General features: G+C 42.9%; 1 protein-coding gene across 1 annotated transcript in view; it reads right to left on the bottom strand.

The window, feature by feature from the left end:
- The window catches only part of LOC132822842 (Na(+)/dicarboxylate cotransporter 3-like), a 50,907-nt gene that overhangs the window by 8,179 nt on the left and 23,679 nt on the right, over positions 1-19,049 (bottom strand). Inside the window, exons 7-11 of the mRNA XM_060836216.1 lie at positions 15,094-15,186; positions 13,335-13,439; positions 10,776-10,873; positions 8,790-8,902; positions 1,988-2,149 (exon numbers count right to left, since the gene is read on the bottom strand). Of these exons, the coding sequence (XP_060692199.1) occupies positions 1,988-2,149; positions 8,790-8,902; positions 10,776-10,873; positions 13,335-13,439; positions 15,094-15,186 (571 nt within the window). The remainder of the gene's footprint in view (positions 1-1,987; positions 2,150-8,789; positions 8,903-10,775; positions 10,874-13,334; positions 13,440-15,093; positions 15,187-19,049) is intronic.

Here is a 19,049-nt window from a genome sequence, read left to right as displayed (position 1 = left end):
AAGTGCCTTTTTAAACATTGTAATTGTGCCCACATCCACCACTTCCTCAGGAAGTTCATCCTACACGTGAACCACTCCATGTAAAAAAATTGTCCCTCATGTCTTTTTAAAATCTCTTTCCTCAAGACCCTAGTCTTGAAATTCCCCATCCGAGAGAAAAGACACCTACCCTTAACTCTATCTCTACCCCTCATGATTTTATAAACCTCTATGTGGTCACTTCTCAACCTCCTACACTCCAGTAAAAGAAATCCCAGCCTTTCTTCATAACTCAAACCTTCCATTCCTGCTAACTCTCTTCTGAACCCTCTCTAGCGTGTAGAAAAAAATTCACTTCTACTTGTTGAATGCAGAGCTGTGATTTTTCAGACTGTCGGGGTTACAGGTGAGGGCAGGTGTCGAGTGATATCCCGAACACCATATTCACCATGCTATTTTGCCAGTATCAGGAAATGTGGTAGAGGATCTGCACACTTTCCTAATCAAGGACCAATTCCCCTTTTCGTTGGCATTTTGCCAGTGGCAGATAAGGCTCTTCTTGGACTTTGGGAGGGAGGAAGGAAAACCTTGCAGCTTCTGAGCAGATCTGATGACAGGAGGGCCTTAATTTCTTTGGATCGACTTTGGTCTATGAAGGGGTCCGGGCAACAATCCTGTGCCAACAGTGGCACATGCCCCTTATCGATTGTTACCCTTTTGTTGGAGCCTGCCTGATGGATGTAAATACCTCCGGCCCTCACCAGTCTGACTGTGTGGGCGCATGTACACTCCTGTATCCTCTTTCTCCGGATGTAGTCCCAGTGAATGGCCGCTGTTGTTGGTCGTGCCCTGATAGCGGCACCCATTGAATTCACTGCCACTTGTAAAATGCATGAAACCATAGAGAGGTTTGAAAACCAGGACAATTATAATAAATTATAATTGAAATCCGGGAGCTAATGTAGGTAGATGCATGGAGGATGGCCCCGAAGGTAGGGAACCAAGAGATCATCGTGTAAGGGTAAGATCAGATTAGATTCCCTACAGTGAGGAAACAAGCCCTTTGGCCCAACCAGTCCACACCGACCCTCCAAAGAGCAACCCGCCCAGACCTATTTCTGACTAATGCACCTAACACTATGGGCAATGTTGGCATGGCCAATTCACCTGACCTGCACTTCTTTGGACTGTGGTAGGAAACCCACACAGACATGGAGAGAATGTGCAAATTCCACACGGACAGTCGCCCAAGGCTGGAATCGAACCTGGGGCCCTGGTGCTGTGAGGTAGCAGTGCTAACCACTGAGCCACCGTACCACCCATTGATCATTTAGAACTGAGATGAGAAATTTCTTCGCCCAAAGAGTGCTAAGCCTGTGGAATTCACTACCACAGAAAGTGGCTGAAGCCAAAGCATTCTGTGTTTTCAAGAAGGATATAGATAGAGCTCTTATGGCTGAAGAGATCAAGGGGTGTCGGGGGAGGGCCTGATTAGGGTATTGAGCTCAATGATCAGTCATGATCATATTGAATGGCAGAGCAGATTCGAGGGGTTGAATAGCCCACTCTTACCTTCGATGTCTCTGTGGTTTGTCCTGAATGGTGTTGAGCTTCTTGAGTATTGTTGGAGCTGCACTCATCCAAGCAAAGGGGACTACTCCATCACACCCCTGACTTGTGACTTAGAGATGATGGACAGGCTTTGGGAGTCTGGAGACGGGTTATTCACTGCAGAATTTCCTGTCTTTGAATTGCCCTTAATCACATGGAAGATAGGAAATTCTCCCAGTGTCCTGGCCAATATCTCTCCAATAATCAACATCACTAAACATGCTACTGCATCAGGATAATACCATTGTTTGTGGGATGTTAGTGTATGCAAATGCTGCTGAGTTTCCTGCTCTTCAAAATACTTAACTGTGTGTGATGTGTTTTGAGACATGCTAAGATCATGAAACGAACTGTCAAAAAGCAAGCTTTCCTTTTCCCACTATTTCAGGAAACTCACCAATTCAGCCACGATTGGTAACATGATTACAATTGTAGCAGTGTTGCTGGCAAACTCAGTAAAACATGTTATCAACAAGCAGATCAGGATAATAGCTACGGTTGGCTTGATGTACACCATCGGCTGAAGTTGATTGCCAATCCAGATGGACAGTCCAGAAGTCTGGAAAATAAACACTGTAAGTTAATTTAGATGAGCCAGGTTTAAGTTCTATTCTAAATTCAAAAGGTTTGGACATTCTGGAAAAAAAATGCACCAAACCAAAACTTGTGAAATTACAGTATCCTCAAGACCAACTGTTCATCAGATGAAGGATATTTTCAGTTTCCGCATACAAGCCATTAAATAGATTTACACAGTTTTGTCACTTCTTCTAACGTGGCAATTAAGGTTAAAATCAAGGTCACAGTGTCTGTTCGAATTTCTGGGACCTGTCAAATTCTGCTGACTGTGTTAGGAAATCTTTGCCACCTTGCTTAATGAATCAGTTAACTAATTCGGAATGGTTATCATCTATAGTATAGTCTGCACCCAACTATCACCGATCACATTGTATGTGATATAAATAACTATTGTATAACTATAACAACTATAAATATTATTTATGTAACTATAAATAACGTGTGCATAAATAACTAATCACAGAGGAGAAGAATCAGGCACAAAACCATCACCAAAAGACTTCCATTTAGATTAGATTAGATTAGATTACTTACAGTGTGGAAACAGGCCCTTCAGCCCAACAAGTCCACACCAACCCTCCAAAGCGCAACCCACCCATACCCCTTACCTAACACTACGGGCAATTTAGCATGGCCAATTCACCTAACTTGCACATCTTTGAACTGCGGGAGGAAACCGGAGCAGCCGGAGGAAACCCACACAGACATGGGGAGAACGTGCAAACTCCACACAGTCAGTCATCTGAGGCGGGAATTGAACCTAGGTCTCCGGCACTGTGAGGCAGCAGTGCTAACTGCTGTGTGCCACCGTGCCGCCCATTTACCAGGATACAATTAAGTCCATTATAATTCATTTGGTCTCCCTTTGGGAAAAACGTCACTTTTAGATCTATTCAGATTTGTTCAGGTTAAGCGTAATTCTTTTTCCAAAAGGCTCAGATCTGTTCAGGTCCATTTTCGCAAAGACCTCTGATTTTTAAATCTTTTCAGTTTGAGGGTGTGTGGTTAAATGGTACCTTATCTGTACTGTGGGTGGTGAGGAGCAGAAATGGAAAAAGAAAATGTCAGAGAAACTCAGCAAGTCTGGCATCTTCTGCAGAGAGAGGAACAGAGTTAATTTTCAAGTCCAATAGGAATCTTCTTCATAATTATGAAGAACTGTGAGCTCCAGTTCAGCAAAACTGTAAATGAAATGAGATTGAAGTATTCTGAGGAATAGAGGAATCTGGTTGTTGACAGAATCAGGTACCCCAAGGGAATAGTAAGACAGATGGAATGTTGTTCCTCGATTGCAAGAGGATTGCAATATAAAATCAGAGAGGCTTTGCTTTAGGAGAAAGTGAGGACTGCAGATGCTGGAGATCAGAGTCAAAAAGTGTGGCGCTGGAAAAGCACAGCAGGTCAGGCAGCATCCGAGGAGCAGGAGAGTCGATGTTTCGGGCATAAGCCCTTCATCTGGAATGTGGAGTGGGTCCAAGGGAACAGAGGGATAAATGAAAGGGGAATGAGGCTGGGGGAAAAGTAGCTAGGAAGGCGATAGGTAGATGAAAGTAGAGGGTGATGGTGATAGGTTGAAGTGGAGGGTGGAACAGATAGGTGGGAAGGCAGATGGACAGGTAGGACAGTTCAAGAGGGCAGTGCTGAGTTGTTACAGTTGTGCAGAGAATTGGCGAGGCTACATCAGGAGTACTTTGTCCAGTTTGGGCCTCCTTATTTACGAAAGGATGTAAATGCCTTAGAAACATTTGCGAGGTGCTGCATTTTGGGAAAGCAAATCTTAGCAGGACTTATACACTTAATGGTAAGGTCCTAGAGAATGTTGCTGAACAACGAGACCTTGGAGTGCAGGTTCATAGCTCCTTGAAAGTGGAGTCGCAGGTAGATAGGATAGTGAATAAGGCCTTTGGTATGCTTTCCTTTATTGGTCAGAGTATTGAGTACAGGAGTTGGGCGGTCATGCTGCGGCTGTACAGGGCATTGGTTAGGCCACTGTTGGAATATTGCATGCAATTCTGGTCTCCTTCCTATTGGAAAGATGTTGTGAAACTTGGAAGAGTTCAGAAAAGATTTCCAAGGATGTTGCCAGGGTTGGAGGATCTGAGCTACTGGGAGATGCTGAACAGGCTGGGGCTGTTTTTCCTGGAGCGTCGGAGGCTGAGGGGTGACCTTATAGAGGTTTACAAAATTATGAGGGGCATGGATAGGATAAATAGACAAAGTCTTTTCCTGGGGTTGGGGAGTCCAGAACTAGAGGGCATAGGATTAGGGTGAGAGGGGAAAGATATAAAAGAGACCTATGGGGCAGCTTTTTCACGCAGAGGATGGTACATGTATGGAATGAACTGCCAGAGAATGTGGTGGAGGCTGGTACAATTGCAACATTTAAGAGGCATTTGGATGGGTATATGAATAGGAAGGTTTTGGAGGGATATGGGCTGGGTGCTGGCAGGTGGCACTAGGTTGGGTTGAGATATCTGGTCAGCATGGACATGTTGGACCAAAGGGTCTGTTTACATGCTGTACATCTCTATGACTCAATGAACATTTCAGAGGTTAACTCAACCTTCAAGAGAACATTCAGAGGGAACATTCAAGAGAAAAGTCACATTTTATCAAAGCTTTTCAATGTTCACCCATCAGGACATTTTTCAAGGACACAAATTCAAGTGTAAAATCAACATTTAAACTGTATTCAAGTATCCTGATGGTAGAATCTGATTGGTAGCGGTATTGCCATAGAGGATGTATGCATGAATGCTATTGACAGTTAACATTTAAGGAAACATAGAAAATGGTAACAGGAGTAGGCCATTAGACGTAATCTCCTATTCAATTTGATCATTACTCAACCTCTACCTCAACATCATACTTCTGCCCTTGCACCATGCCCCTTGACACCTATAGCCTTTAACTGATGTTTTTCTTAAAAATATTCTTGGCCTTGACATCCTTTTGCGGAAGAGAATTATACAGGTTGACTCCCCTCTGAGTGAGAAAATTTCTCCTCATTTCAGTCTGAAATTCGCACCCCATCTTCTGAGACTATGATTCCTTGTTTTGGACCCTTCAGTCAATGGAAATATCATCCCTGTCAGACTTTTACGCATGTTGATGAGACCCTCTCTCATTCCTTTAAACTCCAATGAATTCAGACCCTGTTTGACCCAATTTCTCCCTATACAACAAGCTTACCATTCCAGGAATCAGTCTGATGAACTTCCTCTGCACTCCCTCTATGGTAAGTATGTCTTTCCTGAGTTTAGGAGACCAAAACCGCACAGAATACTGCTGGTGTGGTCTCAATAAGACCCGGTACAGCCGCAGAGTCGAGAGTATGGTGCTGGAAAAGCACAGCAGGTTAGGCAGCATCCGAGGAGCAGGAGAGACAACGTTTCAGACATAATCGTTTCATCAGGATTCCTGATGAAGGGCTTATGCCCGAAACACTGTTCCTCCTGCTCCTCGGATGCTGCCTAACCTGCTGTGCTTTCCCAGCACCACACTCTCCTGTCTGATCTCCAGTATCTGCAGTCCTCACTTTCTCCTGGTACAGCTGCAGTAGGACCTTCTTGCTCCTATATTAAAACCCTCTTGCAACGAAGGCCAACACACCATTTTGCTTTAATAACTGGTGGTGCACCTTTACTCTTCCTTTCAGTGACTGGTGTACAAGGACACCCAAGTCCCTTTTTACATCAACCTTTCCCAATTTATCAACATTTAAATAATACTTTACCATTCTGTTTCTTTGACTTCACATTTATCCAAGATATACTGCATCTGATTAAGCGGCAGTGGGTGGCACAGTGGCACAGTGGTTAGCACTGCTGCCTCGCAGTGCCAGAGATCTGGGTTCAATTCCTGCCTCAGGCGACTGACTGTGTGGAGTTTGCACATTCTCCCCATGTCTGCGTGGGTTTCCTCCAGGTGCTTCGGTTTCCTCCCACAGTCCAAAAATGTGCAGGGGAGGTGAATTGGCCATGCTAAATTGCCCATAGTGTTGGGTAAATGTAGGGGAATGGGTCCGGGTGGGTTGCGCTTCGGCGGGTCGGTGTGGACTTGTGGGGCCGAAGGGCCTGTTTCCACACTGTAAGTAATCTAATAGTGATTAATTGATTGTCACATATACAGGAGAAACCTTTGTTTACGAGCAGTACAGGCAGATCATAATAAGCAAGGATGTACAGATCAAAAAGACCAAGATACAGGCTACATTACTGAGGCTAGAGAGTCCATTTATCAGTTGAAGAAGTTGTTCCTGAACCTGCTAGTGTTTGCGTTCAGGCTTCTGCCATATTTTCATGCATTCACTCAACTTTATCTCCTCCTCACTAATCACACTCCAACTTAGTTTTGTGACATCAGCGATCTTAGACATATATATATTATACATATACCTTTATACATATTGTTGATATATATTGTTAACAGCTTGGGTCCAAGCCTGGATTCCTGTGATACCTCACTTGTCACCAATTTGCACTCCAGAAAAGATCCATTTATTCCTGTTTCCTGGCTGCTAACCAATTCCCAATCCATCTAGCATTTACCATAACCCATGTGCTTTGATTTTGTACATTAAAGTCCTGTGGGAGAATTTATTAAAGCTTTCTGAAAAATCCAAATACACCACATCCACTGGTTCTTCCTCATTGATTCTACGAGTTACATCTGCAAATTCCTCAAGTAGGTTTGTCAGAAATGATTCCCCTTTCACAAACCATGCTGATTTTGTGTAGTAGAGTTGGTATTTTCTAAGTTTCCTGCTTAAAAATTCAGGAGTCTCCTATTTAAGATGGTGAAAAGAAGAATTTCTCTGAAAATTATATCGTTTTGGAACTATCGGCCCCAGACAGTGCAGGTTCAGTGAGTAATTTTTAAGGCAGAGATAGAAAGATAGATTCTTGACTAATGAGGGAGTCAAAGGTTATCAGAGAAATGTAGAGTTGGGGCTACCATCAGGTTAGCCATGATATTATTGGATGGCAGAACAATTGGAGGGACTGAGGGAGCTACTGCTATTCCTAATGTACAGTGGTCAGGTAAAAAAACAGATAACAAAACCATTGCTAATTGGCCATTCTAACTTTCTTGTTCTGTTCTCCAACTTACACTCACTTCTATATCAGATGTAATCTTAAGAGCTGGATCCTGCTATCTTTCTCCCTACTTGTATGGAGCAAGAAAATATCTTATGGAACAAAACACCTTGCCTTTGAATGAGTGAGAGTTACTGACCCTAATGTATATATAGTTAATTGTGCCTTCAGCACAGGAATTCATATGATGAGAGTACATTCTGAAACTGAGGCAGAAAACAATAAGCTCTAGTCAAGTTTGCAATGATACGACATCTATTCAAATGAATGGATTTATGGTTATGCAACTTGAAAGGTGGTCACACTGAAGTCTGTGCCTCAGGTCTCCCTATGTACTCCAATTACAAAAATGGGGAATGTCTCACTGTGAAACAGCAATGCAAAATAAATGGATTTGTCATTTTTGGGGCTGATGAAATACCAAGAACTCCATCTCCTCCAAAATGGCTATGTTGATATACAATTGGTCAACATTATATTTCCAGTATGGAAGCTGGACATATAATCCATACTTCTATGCTAGTGTTCATGGTTCTTATAAATCTCCTCTCATCCTTCTTCTTTTCCCCACAACAGAATTTTCTTTCCCGTTTTCCTTCACGTGCTTACCTATATTTCCTTTAAACAGCTCAACTATGACACCATCCTGCATTGTTCTATCCTCATGGATTCTGCTTACCATGGCATCTGAGTGTCCGGTATCTTTTTTGAGTGAACTCTACTGAGCTAGACTGTCCCAACAGAGAGTCTGCTGAATCTCTGGCTTCACCTTATCCAAAAGTAACTATAATCTGACTCTCAGTAGGCCACTAAATAAACTCTTTATTTACACAGTAACATGCAGATATCTGATTAAAGCATTCCTGCACAATTCTTCCATTCCACTATTCTAAGAGTCTCAATAGCATGTGATGTCAAAGTACATCGTTGGCAAGGTGGCTTGGTGATTACCTCACAGCACCAAGGACCTGGGTTCAATTCCAGCCTTAGGTGACTGCCTGTGTGGAGTTTGCATGTTCTCCACATGGGTTTCCTCCCACAGTCCATAGTTTAGGTGAATTGGTAATTCACCGTAATATCTAGGGATGGTGGGTCTGGGTGGGATGCTCTTCAGAGGGTTGGTGTGGACTTGATTGGGCCAAATGGCCTGTTTCCATGCTGCAGGGATCTAAGAATCATCATTCCCTCCATAGTGTGGTATTTTTGATGAAAGTTTTCCAAAAATAGTTCAAAGCTGGTTATACCATTTAGTTGGGTTTCTGACACGCTTCTGCCAAAGACAGCATGTGAAGATTGGAAAAGGTATCACTCTATTTGATCAGGGACCTCTGAAACTAACATGGAGAGTCAAAGTGAAATGTTTAGTTTTCTGGAATGTGAGGCAACATTTGAAATTTACAACTAGTGAATCAACCACTAAGGAAATTAGTGTTTGGTACATCAATTTGTAAAATTGAAAGTAGGTTTTTTTTAAAAACAGATATTTTAATTAAAATATCAAGTGGATTTGACAAGAAATACCTCACACCCTTTTGCTATTGCAAATCCCCCTCCGAGTAGTAGGACCACATTCCAAGGTAAATCTTTCTGAATTTTCTTCCAGTTTAGCAGTGGTGGATTCATTTTTCCTGAGGCTGGAAAAGAAGAAAAGAGACATAAACAAAGGTTTAAATGAGTTATTTCCAAAGCCAATTGATTATCTAGTTTGGAAAAGCAAACCTGTGATTACAATGTCATTGAGAACCGGTCTGGATGATTGATTGTCACTCAACCATGACCTTACAAAATGAGAGAATAGCTTTAAAGGACCGAATGGTCTGTCCTGCTGCTACATTCGTAATCTTAACAGTAAAGTTGGTAAAGTTTCAAGTTGGAAAATGATTCAGCATTTAGAGACATGTGAATATTTTACTCCTTTAGACAATGTGACAGATCAGCCATTTTAATAAATAACTTTGCTCTTGATAATACATGTAAACAGTTACACCAGCTTTGTTAACAAATTAGTGAATTTGCCATTATAGTCTTCTCTGAAAGCGTTGCTGATTAAATTGAATTTGATCTGAACAAACTTTAAACCTGATTGTACTGCAGTGTCTCCTCAAGTATACTGCATAACTGCAAGTTGCCCTTCAAGATCCACACCATTCTGATTTTCTTTATTCTCATTTACCTCTCCAGCTGTGTGAAATATGCTGGTACACCTTCTTTTACAGTACAATCGATGTATTGCAATGGTTAAAGAAAACAGTTCAACATCAATTTCTCAAGGGTAATTCAGGAAAGGGCAACAAATCCCAGTCCAGCCAAAGATTTCACATTCCATGAAAGGTCAACAAAAAAAAACCCCAAAGAGTCTCTGCTGACCCAATAGTTTTCATTCCAGCTCCATGTTCTTCCACCGAACAAGTTGGATGCTAGATGTACCTGTAAGGAGTGGGAGTAGAAATGGGTGGGTGCCCAAAAGGCTAGAAAATGTTGTTTCAGGTCTGAGTTATAAAGAAAGGTTGGGACTTTGTTTCACTGAAGCATAGGAGGTTGAAAGGCAATCTTATAGAAGTTTATAAAATAATGAGGGGTACAAATAGTTAATGGCTGTTGTCTTTTCCCTAGGATGGGGGATTTTAAGACTAGGGGGCACATTTTTAACGTGAGAGAAGAAAGATTTTAAAAAGACATGGACGGGCATATGTTTTACATAGAGGGTGGTTCGTGTGTGGAATGAACTTCCTGAGGGGGTGGTAGAGTGGGTATAATGACAATGTTTAAAAGACATTTGGATAAGTACATGAATAGGAGAGGTTTGGAGGGATATGGGCCAGGAGCAGACAGGTGGAACAGGAGGGGAGAGGGTGCCTGAAATTCTACCCCCCTACCCAGGCTTGTAGGTAATCTCTGGACGTTCTGGTCTCTGACAGCCAGCAGGCATAGGAGATGTGCATGTGTCTGTTAGCCCTCCCACTGACCTCACAGGCTCGGAGAAACACTGAAGGGCATTTATGGCCCTGATCCAGGTAAAACTCACAGGGATTACGATCCATGGACTTTCAGAGTTACTCTCCATCCCTGCTATTCCACACTGTGTTGTTGAACAGTGAACTTCTCTTATATATTACAAAGAACATACAGTACAGAATCAGGCCATTCAGCTCAATCAATCTTTGCTATAATCTACAGGGGTCTTCTCTTGTTACATCTACCTCAGCTTGGCCTTTTAGCATATCTTTTTATCTCCTTTTTTTCTCATGTATCTGTTCAGTTTCCCTTTGAAAGATTGTGAACCATTTACCTCAATTCCTTTATCTCACACTCCAGCCATGTCTGAGAAATGAAATGCCCCCTTATGCCCTTCTTAGATTCATTAGTGATTATGTTTCTTTAACAATTCCTTTTCCATATACACAGCTCCAAAGAGCATTACTCTCACTGAGCACCCCCCCCCCCCCCCCCACCCCCCCCCCCACCACCACTCTCGTTCCCTCTGTTTAGATAAACTGATTGACATACCTTTCGGATCAAACCACCACTTCAATGAAGGCTTTTGAGATGGAAAGAAGCATAACGCAAGAACAAATGTTATTCCAGTCACTGCATCTGACACATATCTGAAAAAGAGTGTTTTGGGATAAATAAGCAGAAAGTGGGCTGAATTAATGATGTTCACCCTCTGTGGAGGAAATGTAGAGTTACTCCAAACTGTCGTGTTCAGGTTTTCTTTTTAATGAGGTGAGTATGTCAATATAATTCTGATCTAATTCCATAGGATATGAAAGCAGAGACATCAAAACTCCTCCATTTGAAGTATGTCTATCTGAAAGATTTCAAGATGGCTCCAACACTCTTTGCAAGCTCTCTACAGCAGATCTTATTCTCACATTTCTTATAACTTTCCACACTTTTAAACTTAAGATTAGATTAGATTCTCTACAGTGTGGAAACGGGCCCTTCGGCCCAATAAGTCCATACCACCCCTCCGAAGAGAAACCCACCCAAAACCCATTCCCCTACTCGATATTTACCCCTGACTAACACACCTAATACAGTGGGCAATTTAGCATAAAAGCAAATTACTGTGGATGCTAGAATCTGAAACCAAAAGAGAAAATGCTGGAAAATATCAGTGGGCAATTTAGCATGGCCACTTCACCTGACCTGCACATCTTTGGACTGTGGGAGGAAACCGGGCACTCGAAGGAAACCCATGCAGACACAGGAAGAATGTGCAAACTCCACACAGACAGGCAGGAATCAAACCCAGGACCCTGGTGCTGTAAGGCAGCAGTGCTAACCACCGAGCCACCGTCCACCCCAAAATGCTAAAATGACTAATAATGTTCTTCTAACGTTGATCTTGCTAATGTTGATCTTGCCTTTGCTCTGTGCTCCTCCTGTGCAGTTGTAACCTGTTTGCCTCACTGCCTAAGCACCCTATGTCCTCCTTTGCTGTGATCTGTGCTGCTTGCAAAACAGACCTTTTCACGATACTTAGATATGTGTGACCACAACAAATCAAATCAAATCAGCATATAACAGACTTGGGTAAAGAAATGCCTTCCAACTAAATTCATCTGATCCTTTCAGATTACTAACCTAATTTTTTTTTCCATTATGGAGAAAGTGGGGACTGCAGATGCTGGAGATTCGAGTCAAAACATGCGACACTGGAAAAGCACAGCTGGTCAGGCAGCATCTGAGGACCAGGAGAATAGATGTTTCGAGCATAAGCTCTTCATCAGCTTATGCTCGAAGCAGCGAATCTCCTGCTCCTTGGATGCTGCCTGACCAGCTGTGCTTTTCCAGTGCCACACTTTCTGACTTATTTTTTCCATTATGTCAGCCAGAAGTTTCTTAATCTAGATTCAATTTACATTTCCTGATTTTCCATTCCAACCTGTGCTTGCAAACCTCAAAACACCATGTGTTCAACTTTTTATGTGATTCCAAGGTTTGGGCAACATTTACTAAATAATCTGGAGTGTGCTAAAAATTGTACTAATCTAACTTACCAGTCAGACCTGCAGTGAGATGTATTTGCGTGTGCTGGAAGCTATATTTGTTAACACACAGGAACCTGCTTTATGTAGGTAAAAGGATTTTGTAAATGTGCACCTTTGTAATTGGGAAAGGGGCCATGGACACTGCACATCTCTGCTCCTTTCCTGTGGCAACTCCCTGACAGAGTCTGGTTTCCTGGTATGAGATCTAAACTTGATAGTTAACTCCTCCTGCTATATTCCCAGGCCACCTTTTCCTCATTCCTGATGAAGGGCTCCTGCCCGAAACATCGATTTTCCTGCTCCTCGGATGCTGCCTGACCTGCTGTGCATTTCCAGCACCACTCTAATCTTGGCTCCTTTTCCAAAGTCTGGTTTTATTACTTTCTTTCCTGATGAGTACAGGACACAGTGCTTTAACTTTGTTTCCTTTTAGCAATATCTAATTTACGTAACATATTTGCCATTGCCTGATCATTTATCATTAATATTTCGTCTGAACATATTCACAAAAGGACCAACAGATATCTATTGCTACCAACATAGGAATATTTTGGAATTCCTTAGCCCTATTTACAGCCTGATTCTTTTGCCTCTGTCTGTATTCATTAGATGAGGTTTTATTTTATAGTGGAAACTAAAACATATATACTCACTGCCAGCACTCCCAGATGGTTAGATGAAATGTGAAGCTTCCTCTACTTTTGTTCAACAACATCCCCAAACCAATCTCATGGGGACATTTTTCTATTTTCCATACCAGACATCTACTGAGTTCAGTCAGTCAGTTTTTTAGTTTGGGTTGAGTTTTGTGGTGGATCATTGAAGAACTGAACAGAATCTGCCCCGACTCACTTGAAGCTTTCTTGTGAGCAGATGAGGGATCATTTCAGTCCCAGGAGATGAATGATTGACTTTATTGCATTGTATCTCCCGAAAATACAGATTCCTAGTTTCAATCACTTAATTACTCTCATTAATTTTATTTGGTCTCTATTCCTTTCCACTTGTTGCTTCCTCACATGTAACGTTCCAAATATTCACCAGCACAAACTCACAAAAGACTTCTCACCCTTTTGGGAAAATACTGGCCCATCCAGGGATGAATTTTGGATCTCTCGTGAGAAGCAGAACCACAAAGAAGGCAAAGAAAACCAAAACAGCGCATTCTGCAAACCTGCAAGATTGTTAAAAGAAAGAAAAACATGCATTTAGTGCTTTTCATAGGCTCGCGATCTTCCAAAGCAAATTACCGACAATTAAACATGTTTCATGGCTAGTCATGGTCGTAATGCAGGAGGCGCAGCAGCTCGTTAGTGCATAGCAAACCCCTACCGACAATAATGAGAGAAATGTCTAGATCCATCCCTCCCCATAGTGATCCAATTTTGGTGCTCAAACACTGCTGACACCACCTGTGTGAGATTGAGGGGAGGGCAACCTGTGCAAGCAGAGAACATGGGGGGGGGGCATATTGCCTGTGAGAACAACAGTGGGAGTGGGAATACCTGTTGTGGGGGGCAAATATCTATGAGGAAAGAAGCGGAGAGCACATTTGGGGGCGTCAATGTCTGCAGGAATTGGTGGAGGGGGGAATAGCATCAACTGGTGGGGGAGCCTGTGAGAAGAGGATGGGAAATGTTTGTTTGAGGTGGTGGTGATGGGGGTTGATGGGACGGGCTTGGTGTTTAACAGAACACGGGGAAAAGGAATGTCTTTAAGGGCTGAGGACAGGGGAAGGGGCAATTGACCTGGAGAGTGGCAGGGGGTGCAAGCTGTTTAATGTAGAGGATTTTTAAGTGAAACATATCTTCATGTTATGTCTTTCAGGGCAGTTAGGCAGCACTCGCTATTAAGAAAAGCTGTGAGACTTAAAGGAGTCTCATAGTTACAAGCACATGTTGGCATTCCTTCATTAATATGTCAGACATCTTAACTCTAGAGGTTTGACCCACTTGGGGGCCGTGACATACAGTTTGGGAAGCCCCAGATTGTATCATCTGTTTTCAGTGTTGTTGAGGGATATGAGGTTCAGGAATAAGTACTGTATCTGAAGAATTCTCCAGGTTGTGCTGAAAAGCAAAGCCTTTGGATCTTTTGCATTCACCTGAGTGAGTAGAAGGAATCTGTGGCTTAATGTCTCACCTTTTATTCCAACATGATCAGTCTACCTCCTTGTAATTGGTGGAAAAATAAACAAGGAGTGAAAATGTGACCATTGGGAATGTAACCAGTCGAGTTAACAGTAACTGATCATTGAACTGGAGGGATTCTATTTCGCGCAGTGCAATTGGGTCATCTGCTAAAATATTAATGCATTTGTGTTATGTCTATTGCTAAAGTGTCCCTCAAAACAAAAAGGGTTCTGGCCACAGTCCACAGCAAGAGCTTGCACATGGAATCTTTTAACATGGGGAGACTGTTACACTACAGCTACCACAGTTGTGGCTGACCAGGAAATTTCTGTTCTTACCGTCTGCTAGAGGTAGATGGTAAGGACAGAACCTGTCCTGACGAGTTTTTCCAGCATTTCAGGCTGGTAGTCAATCTATTTGACTGTATTATGATCACAGGGTGGAGCGGCCTACTCAGTCGTAGGTCAAGACTCAAACCCACAACTACTGACTCACAGATAGAGAGCACTGCACAATGTCAGAAACCCTCGCCTGTTTTGTATGCTCATACATTTGGAACTTAAGCTGCTGATTATAAATCAGCAAACTCACTAAACATGGGCAGTATCAACATGCTGATTCACATGTGCTTAATTTTCTGTCTAGTTGTCAGGGGATTGGGGTGAGTGGGGAACAAATACAATCATCCATACTTACGTTAATGGCCCCAGCTTTTCATAATCGCTCCGTATTCTAGCTCTCACCCTGGCTTGAGACTCAGTGTTATTGGCTTTCTTCTGACTCCATGACCTTAAGATTGAAAAAGACACTCTCAAATTATTATAATGACATGTCCAAGGAAGTTTCAAAGAAACTTTGCCTTACAGTATCTTATCATTGTTCTCATTGATTGGGTGCGTACTCTGTGTTTACATAGAATGGGAGTTCAACAGACTTGTAACTCTATGCAAAAGAATAGGATAAGGCACAGCTGCAGACAGACAATACATAAGTTATCAACATTTTTTAAAATGCTGAAAAAAACTCAGCAGGTCAGGCTGCATCCTTGGAGACAGCAGTGTTAACTGACCTTTTTTGGAGGTGTGATGGACAGTGAAGAAGGTTACTTCTGAGTACAGCAGGATCTTGATCAGATGGGCCAATGGGCCAAGGAGTGGCAGATGGAGTTTAATTTAGATAAATGTGAGGTGCTGCATTTTGGAAAGGCAAATTAGGGCAGGACTTATACACTTAATGGTATGGTCCTGGGGAGTGTTGCTAAAAAAAAGACCTTGGAGTGCAGTTTCATAGTCCCTTGAAAGTGGAGTTGCAGGTAGATAGGATAATGAAGAAGGCATTTGGTATGCTTTCCTTTATTGGACAGAGCATTGAGTATGGGAGTTGGGAGGTCATGTTGCAACTATACTGGACATTGTTTAGGCCACTATTGGAATACTACATACAATTCTGGTCTCCCTGCGACAAGAAGGATGTTGTGAAACTTGAAAAGGTTCAGAAAAGATTTACAAGGATGTTGCCAGGGTTGGGGGTGGGGGGGGTGGGGAGGGGAGGTCTTGAGTTATACGATGAGCAATAGGATTGAGACTATTTTCCCTGGAGTGCCAGAGGCTGAGGGGTGACCTCATAGAGGTTGATAAAATCATGAGTGCCATAGATAGGGTAAATGGACAAAGTCTTTTCTGTGGTGTGGGGTCCAGAACTAGAGGTCTTAGGTTTAAGGTGAGTGGGGAAAGATTCAAAAGGGACCTACGTGGCAACTTTTCGGAGGGTGGTGTGTGTATGGAATGAGCTGCCACAGGAAGTGGTGGAGGCTGGTGCAATTACAACATTTAAAAGTCATCTGGATGTGTTTTTGATTGTAAAGGGTTTAGATGGACATGGGCTAAGTGCTGGCAAATGGGACTAGATTAATTTAGGATATCTGGTTGGCATGAATGAGTTGGACCAGAAGATCTGTTTCCGTGCTGTACTCTCTATAACTCCAAAAATGTTGCTTTTATTTCAGTTTACCTCCTCCACAATATATTGCCTTTGTCCTGTTATTCAAAAACTCACGATTAAATAAAGCTCCGTTGAAAGATATAATATATGTATATTTTATGAACACCAAATGCTTACCCTATCTGACTCACTAATGTCCTTTAGGAAGAGAAATCTACTATCCATATCCAGTCTGGCCAATATGTTATCCACAGCAATGGAGTTAACTCCTACCTGCCCTTGGAACTGACCTAGCAAGCCATCAGTGGATTCAAGATGACACTTCACTGCTATTTTCTCCCGAGAATGAGGGATAGACAATAAGCTTGCCAGAAGCATTTACAACTTTAAAAAATTAAATAGAACGTCTATTTTAAACTAGCAAATCCCACCTTCATAAGGAACAGCAATAATATGAATCACTGATATCATTGATGACACTGATAACTTCATTGAGATATGTACTATCTGATTTTTATGTTATTTACACAAACAAGCACATACACAAACTCTGCACCCTCTATGTATTAATGAACAAACGCATTATTTACAAAGGTAAGCTTTAGAGGCTGTAACGTGTCCTCCACTCCTTGAGCAGAAGTTAATCCTGAGCAAAGTTCAAGGTGGGTATTACTACATCAGTTGCTTTTTGTAATCACAGAATCACAAAATCATTACAGTACAGAAAGAGCCATTGGGCCCATTGTGCCTGTACCAGCTCTTCAAATTAGCATCATTACCCAGTGCCGGTGTCCTGCCTTTTCCCCATATCCTTGTACACTATTTCTATCCAAATAATCAATGAACGCCCTCTTGAATACCTCAACTATACCAGCCTCCACTACATGCAGCACATTCCATACCCGGCTTATTTGTGATGAACAACTTTTTTTCCATCATGTCATCCTTGCCTCCTTTGCATGTCACTTTAACTCTAAGCCCTCTCGTTCTTGTTCCTTTTACAAATGGGAATCTATTCTTTGGAATCCCATTCAACATTTGGTTCGAATGGCATCAATGGGATTGAGCATTGTGCAGGCTATCTCTCAGGCAACAGGTGAGATCTCACCTATTTAATACTATGTAAAAACAGATTTGGACATCTTTCCTTCCCTCCTACCATAAGTAGTCAATGATCAGTAAATGAGGTGCCACATTCCCCCATTGCCTTTCCTATGGTGGTGAGCACCCATGGCCAGAGTGATGGATAGCAGGTCTGAAACATATCTGCAGCTATTGTGCATCCTGCAGGACATGGATCTCCCCTTCATGGAGGCAGCCCAGGCCCTCACCTTCTGGAGCCTATACAATCATAAGAGCATCGACAGATTCCTCCATTATTTGCGACAGCCAACCACCCCTGCCTGATGTGCCCTTTCCTTTCACTGCAGGTTGACCTTGTGACTTATGGCCAAGTTCACTTGAGTCCTGGGTGGGTACCTGGTCTCTGTCAGCTCTCTGAGTGTCAGAGACTTTGGACACTTCTTCCTCCACCGGCTGTGGACATGTGATGTGCTCCCAAGTCTAATCCAGTCAAGTAACTGCTTGGTGACTGTGTCTGAGCTGGTGGAGGGTACAGGTGAACACTTTGCCAGTACATCCCCTGACAGTTCACAGGCTTCACCCTGAGAGGTTCTGTTGGTGTGGAGGGGCACAGGCTGCAGCACTGGGTGGAGCCTTTACCTAGAGAGGGGAAAGAGCTAGTCAGTGAAGAGAACTTGTGCAGAGCAATGGGTTTGTCCCAGAAGAACAATGCAAAACATTGTTGACTGGGTTGCTGGTTCATTGGTGGGAGAAAGTGAGGACTGCAGATGCTGGAGATCAGAGCTGAAAATGTTTTGCTGGAAAAGCGCAGCAGGTCAGGCAGCATCCAAGGAGCAGGAGAATCGACGTTTCGGGCATAAGCCCTTCTTCAAGTTCATGCCCGAAACGTCAATTCTGCTGCTCCTTGGATGCTGCCTGACCTGCTGCACTTTTCCAGCAACACACTTTCAGCTGCTGGTTCATTGGTGTCTCCCCATCATCAGAATGACGGTGCAATCTTCCGAAACTAGTTCAACAACACTCTCATCAAAGGAGGAGGTGATGATCTTTATAATTGACCTGGCCCTGGGCCTGTTTTTCAATCACAGAGATCCCAGAATCCCTACAGTGTGCCCACACTGTCCCTCCAAAGAGCAACCCACCCAGACCCATTCCTCTACCCTATTACTCGACATTTACCCCTGACCAATGCACCCAACCTACATATCCCTGAACACTATGGGCAATTCAGCATGGCCAATTCACCTAACCTGCACATCCTTGGACTGCGGGAGGAAACCCATGCAGACACAGGGCGAATGTGCAAATTCCACACAGAGAATTGTTGGAATCGAACCCAGATCCCTGGCGCTGCGAGGCAGCAGTGCTATCCTTTAAGCCATCATGCCGTTTCCTCCTAATGCGATAAAGAAGTTGGATGGAGAATGGGCGCAGGAACTGAGCATGCATGACCATGCGAGATAGAGAGTAAGTGAGTGAGTTGGAAGCACAGTGGGCAGGAAGGTTAATGGGTTTGCTGATGAAGTAATCGATTAATGGGTTAATGGATAAAATAGCTGTGAACCTTCAAGTAGCCAGGATTCCTGTGACACTGATGCTTGCTGGCTATGACCAGTTGTGAGATGTTG

The sequence above is a fragment of the Hemiscyllium ocellatum genome, chromosome 15, assembly GCF_020745735.1.
Source record: "Hemiscyllium ocellatum isolate sHemOce1 chromosome 15, sHemOce1.pat.X.cur, whole genome shotgun sequence".
Lineage (NCBI taxonomy): Eukaryota > Metazoa > Chordata > Chondrichthyes > Orectolobiformes > Hemiscylliidae > Hemiscyllium > Hemiscyllium ocellatum.
This window is presented reverse-complemented; position numbering and strand designations above follow the sequence as displayed.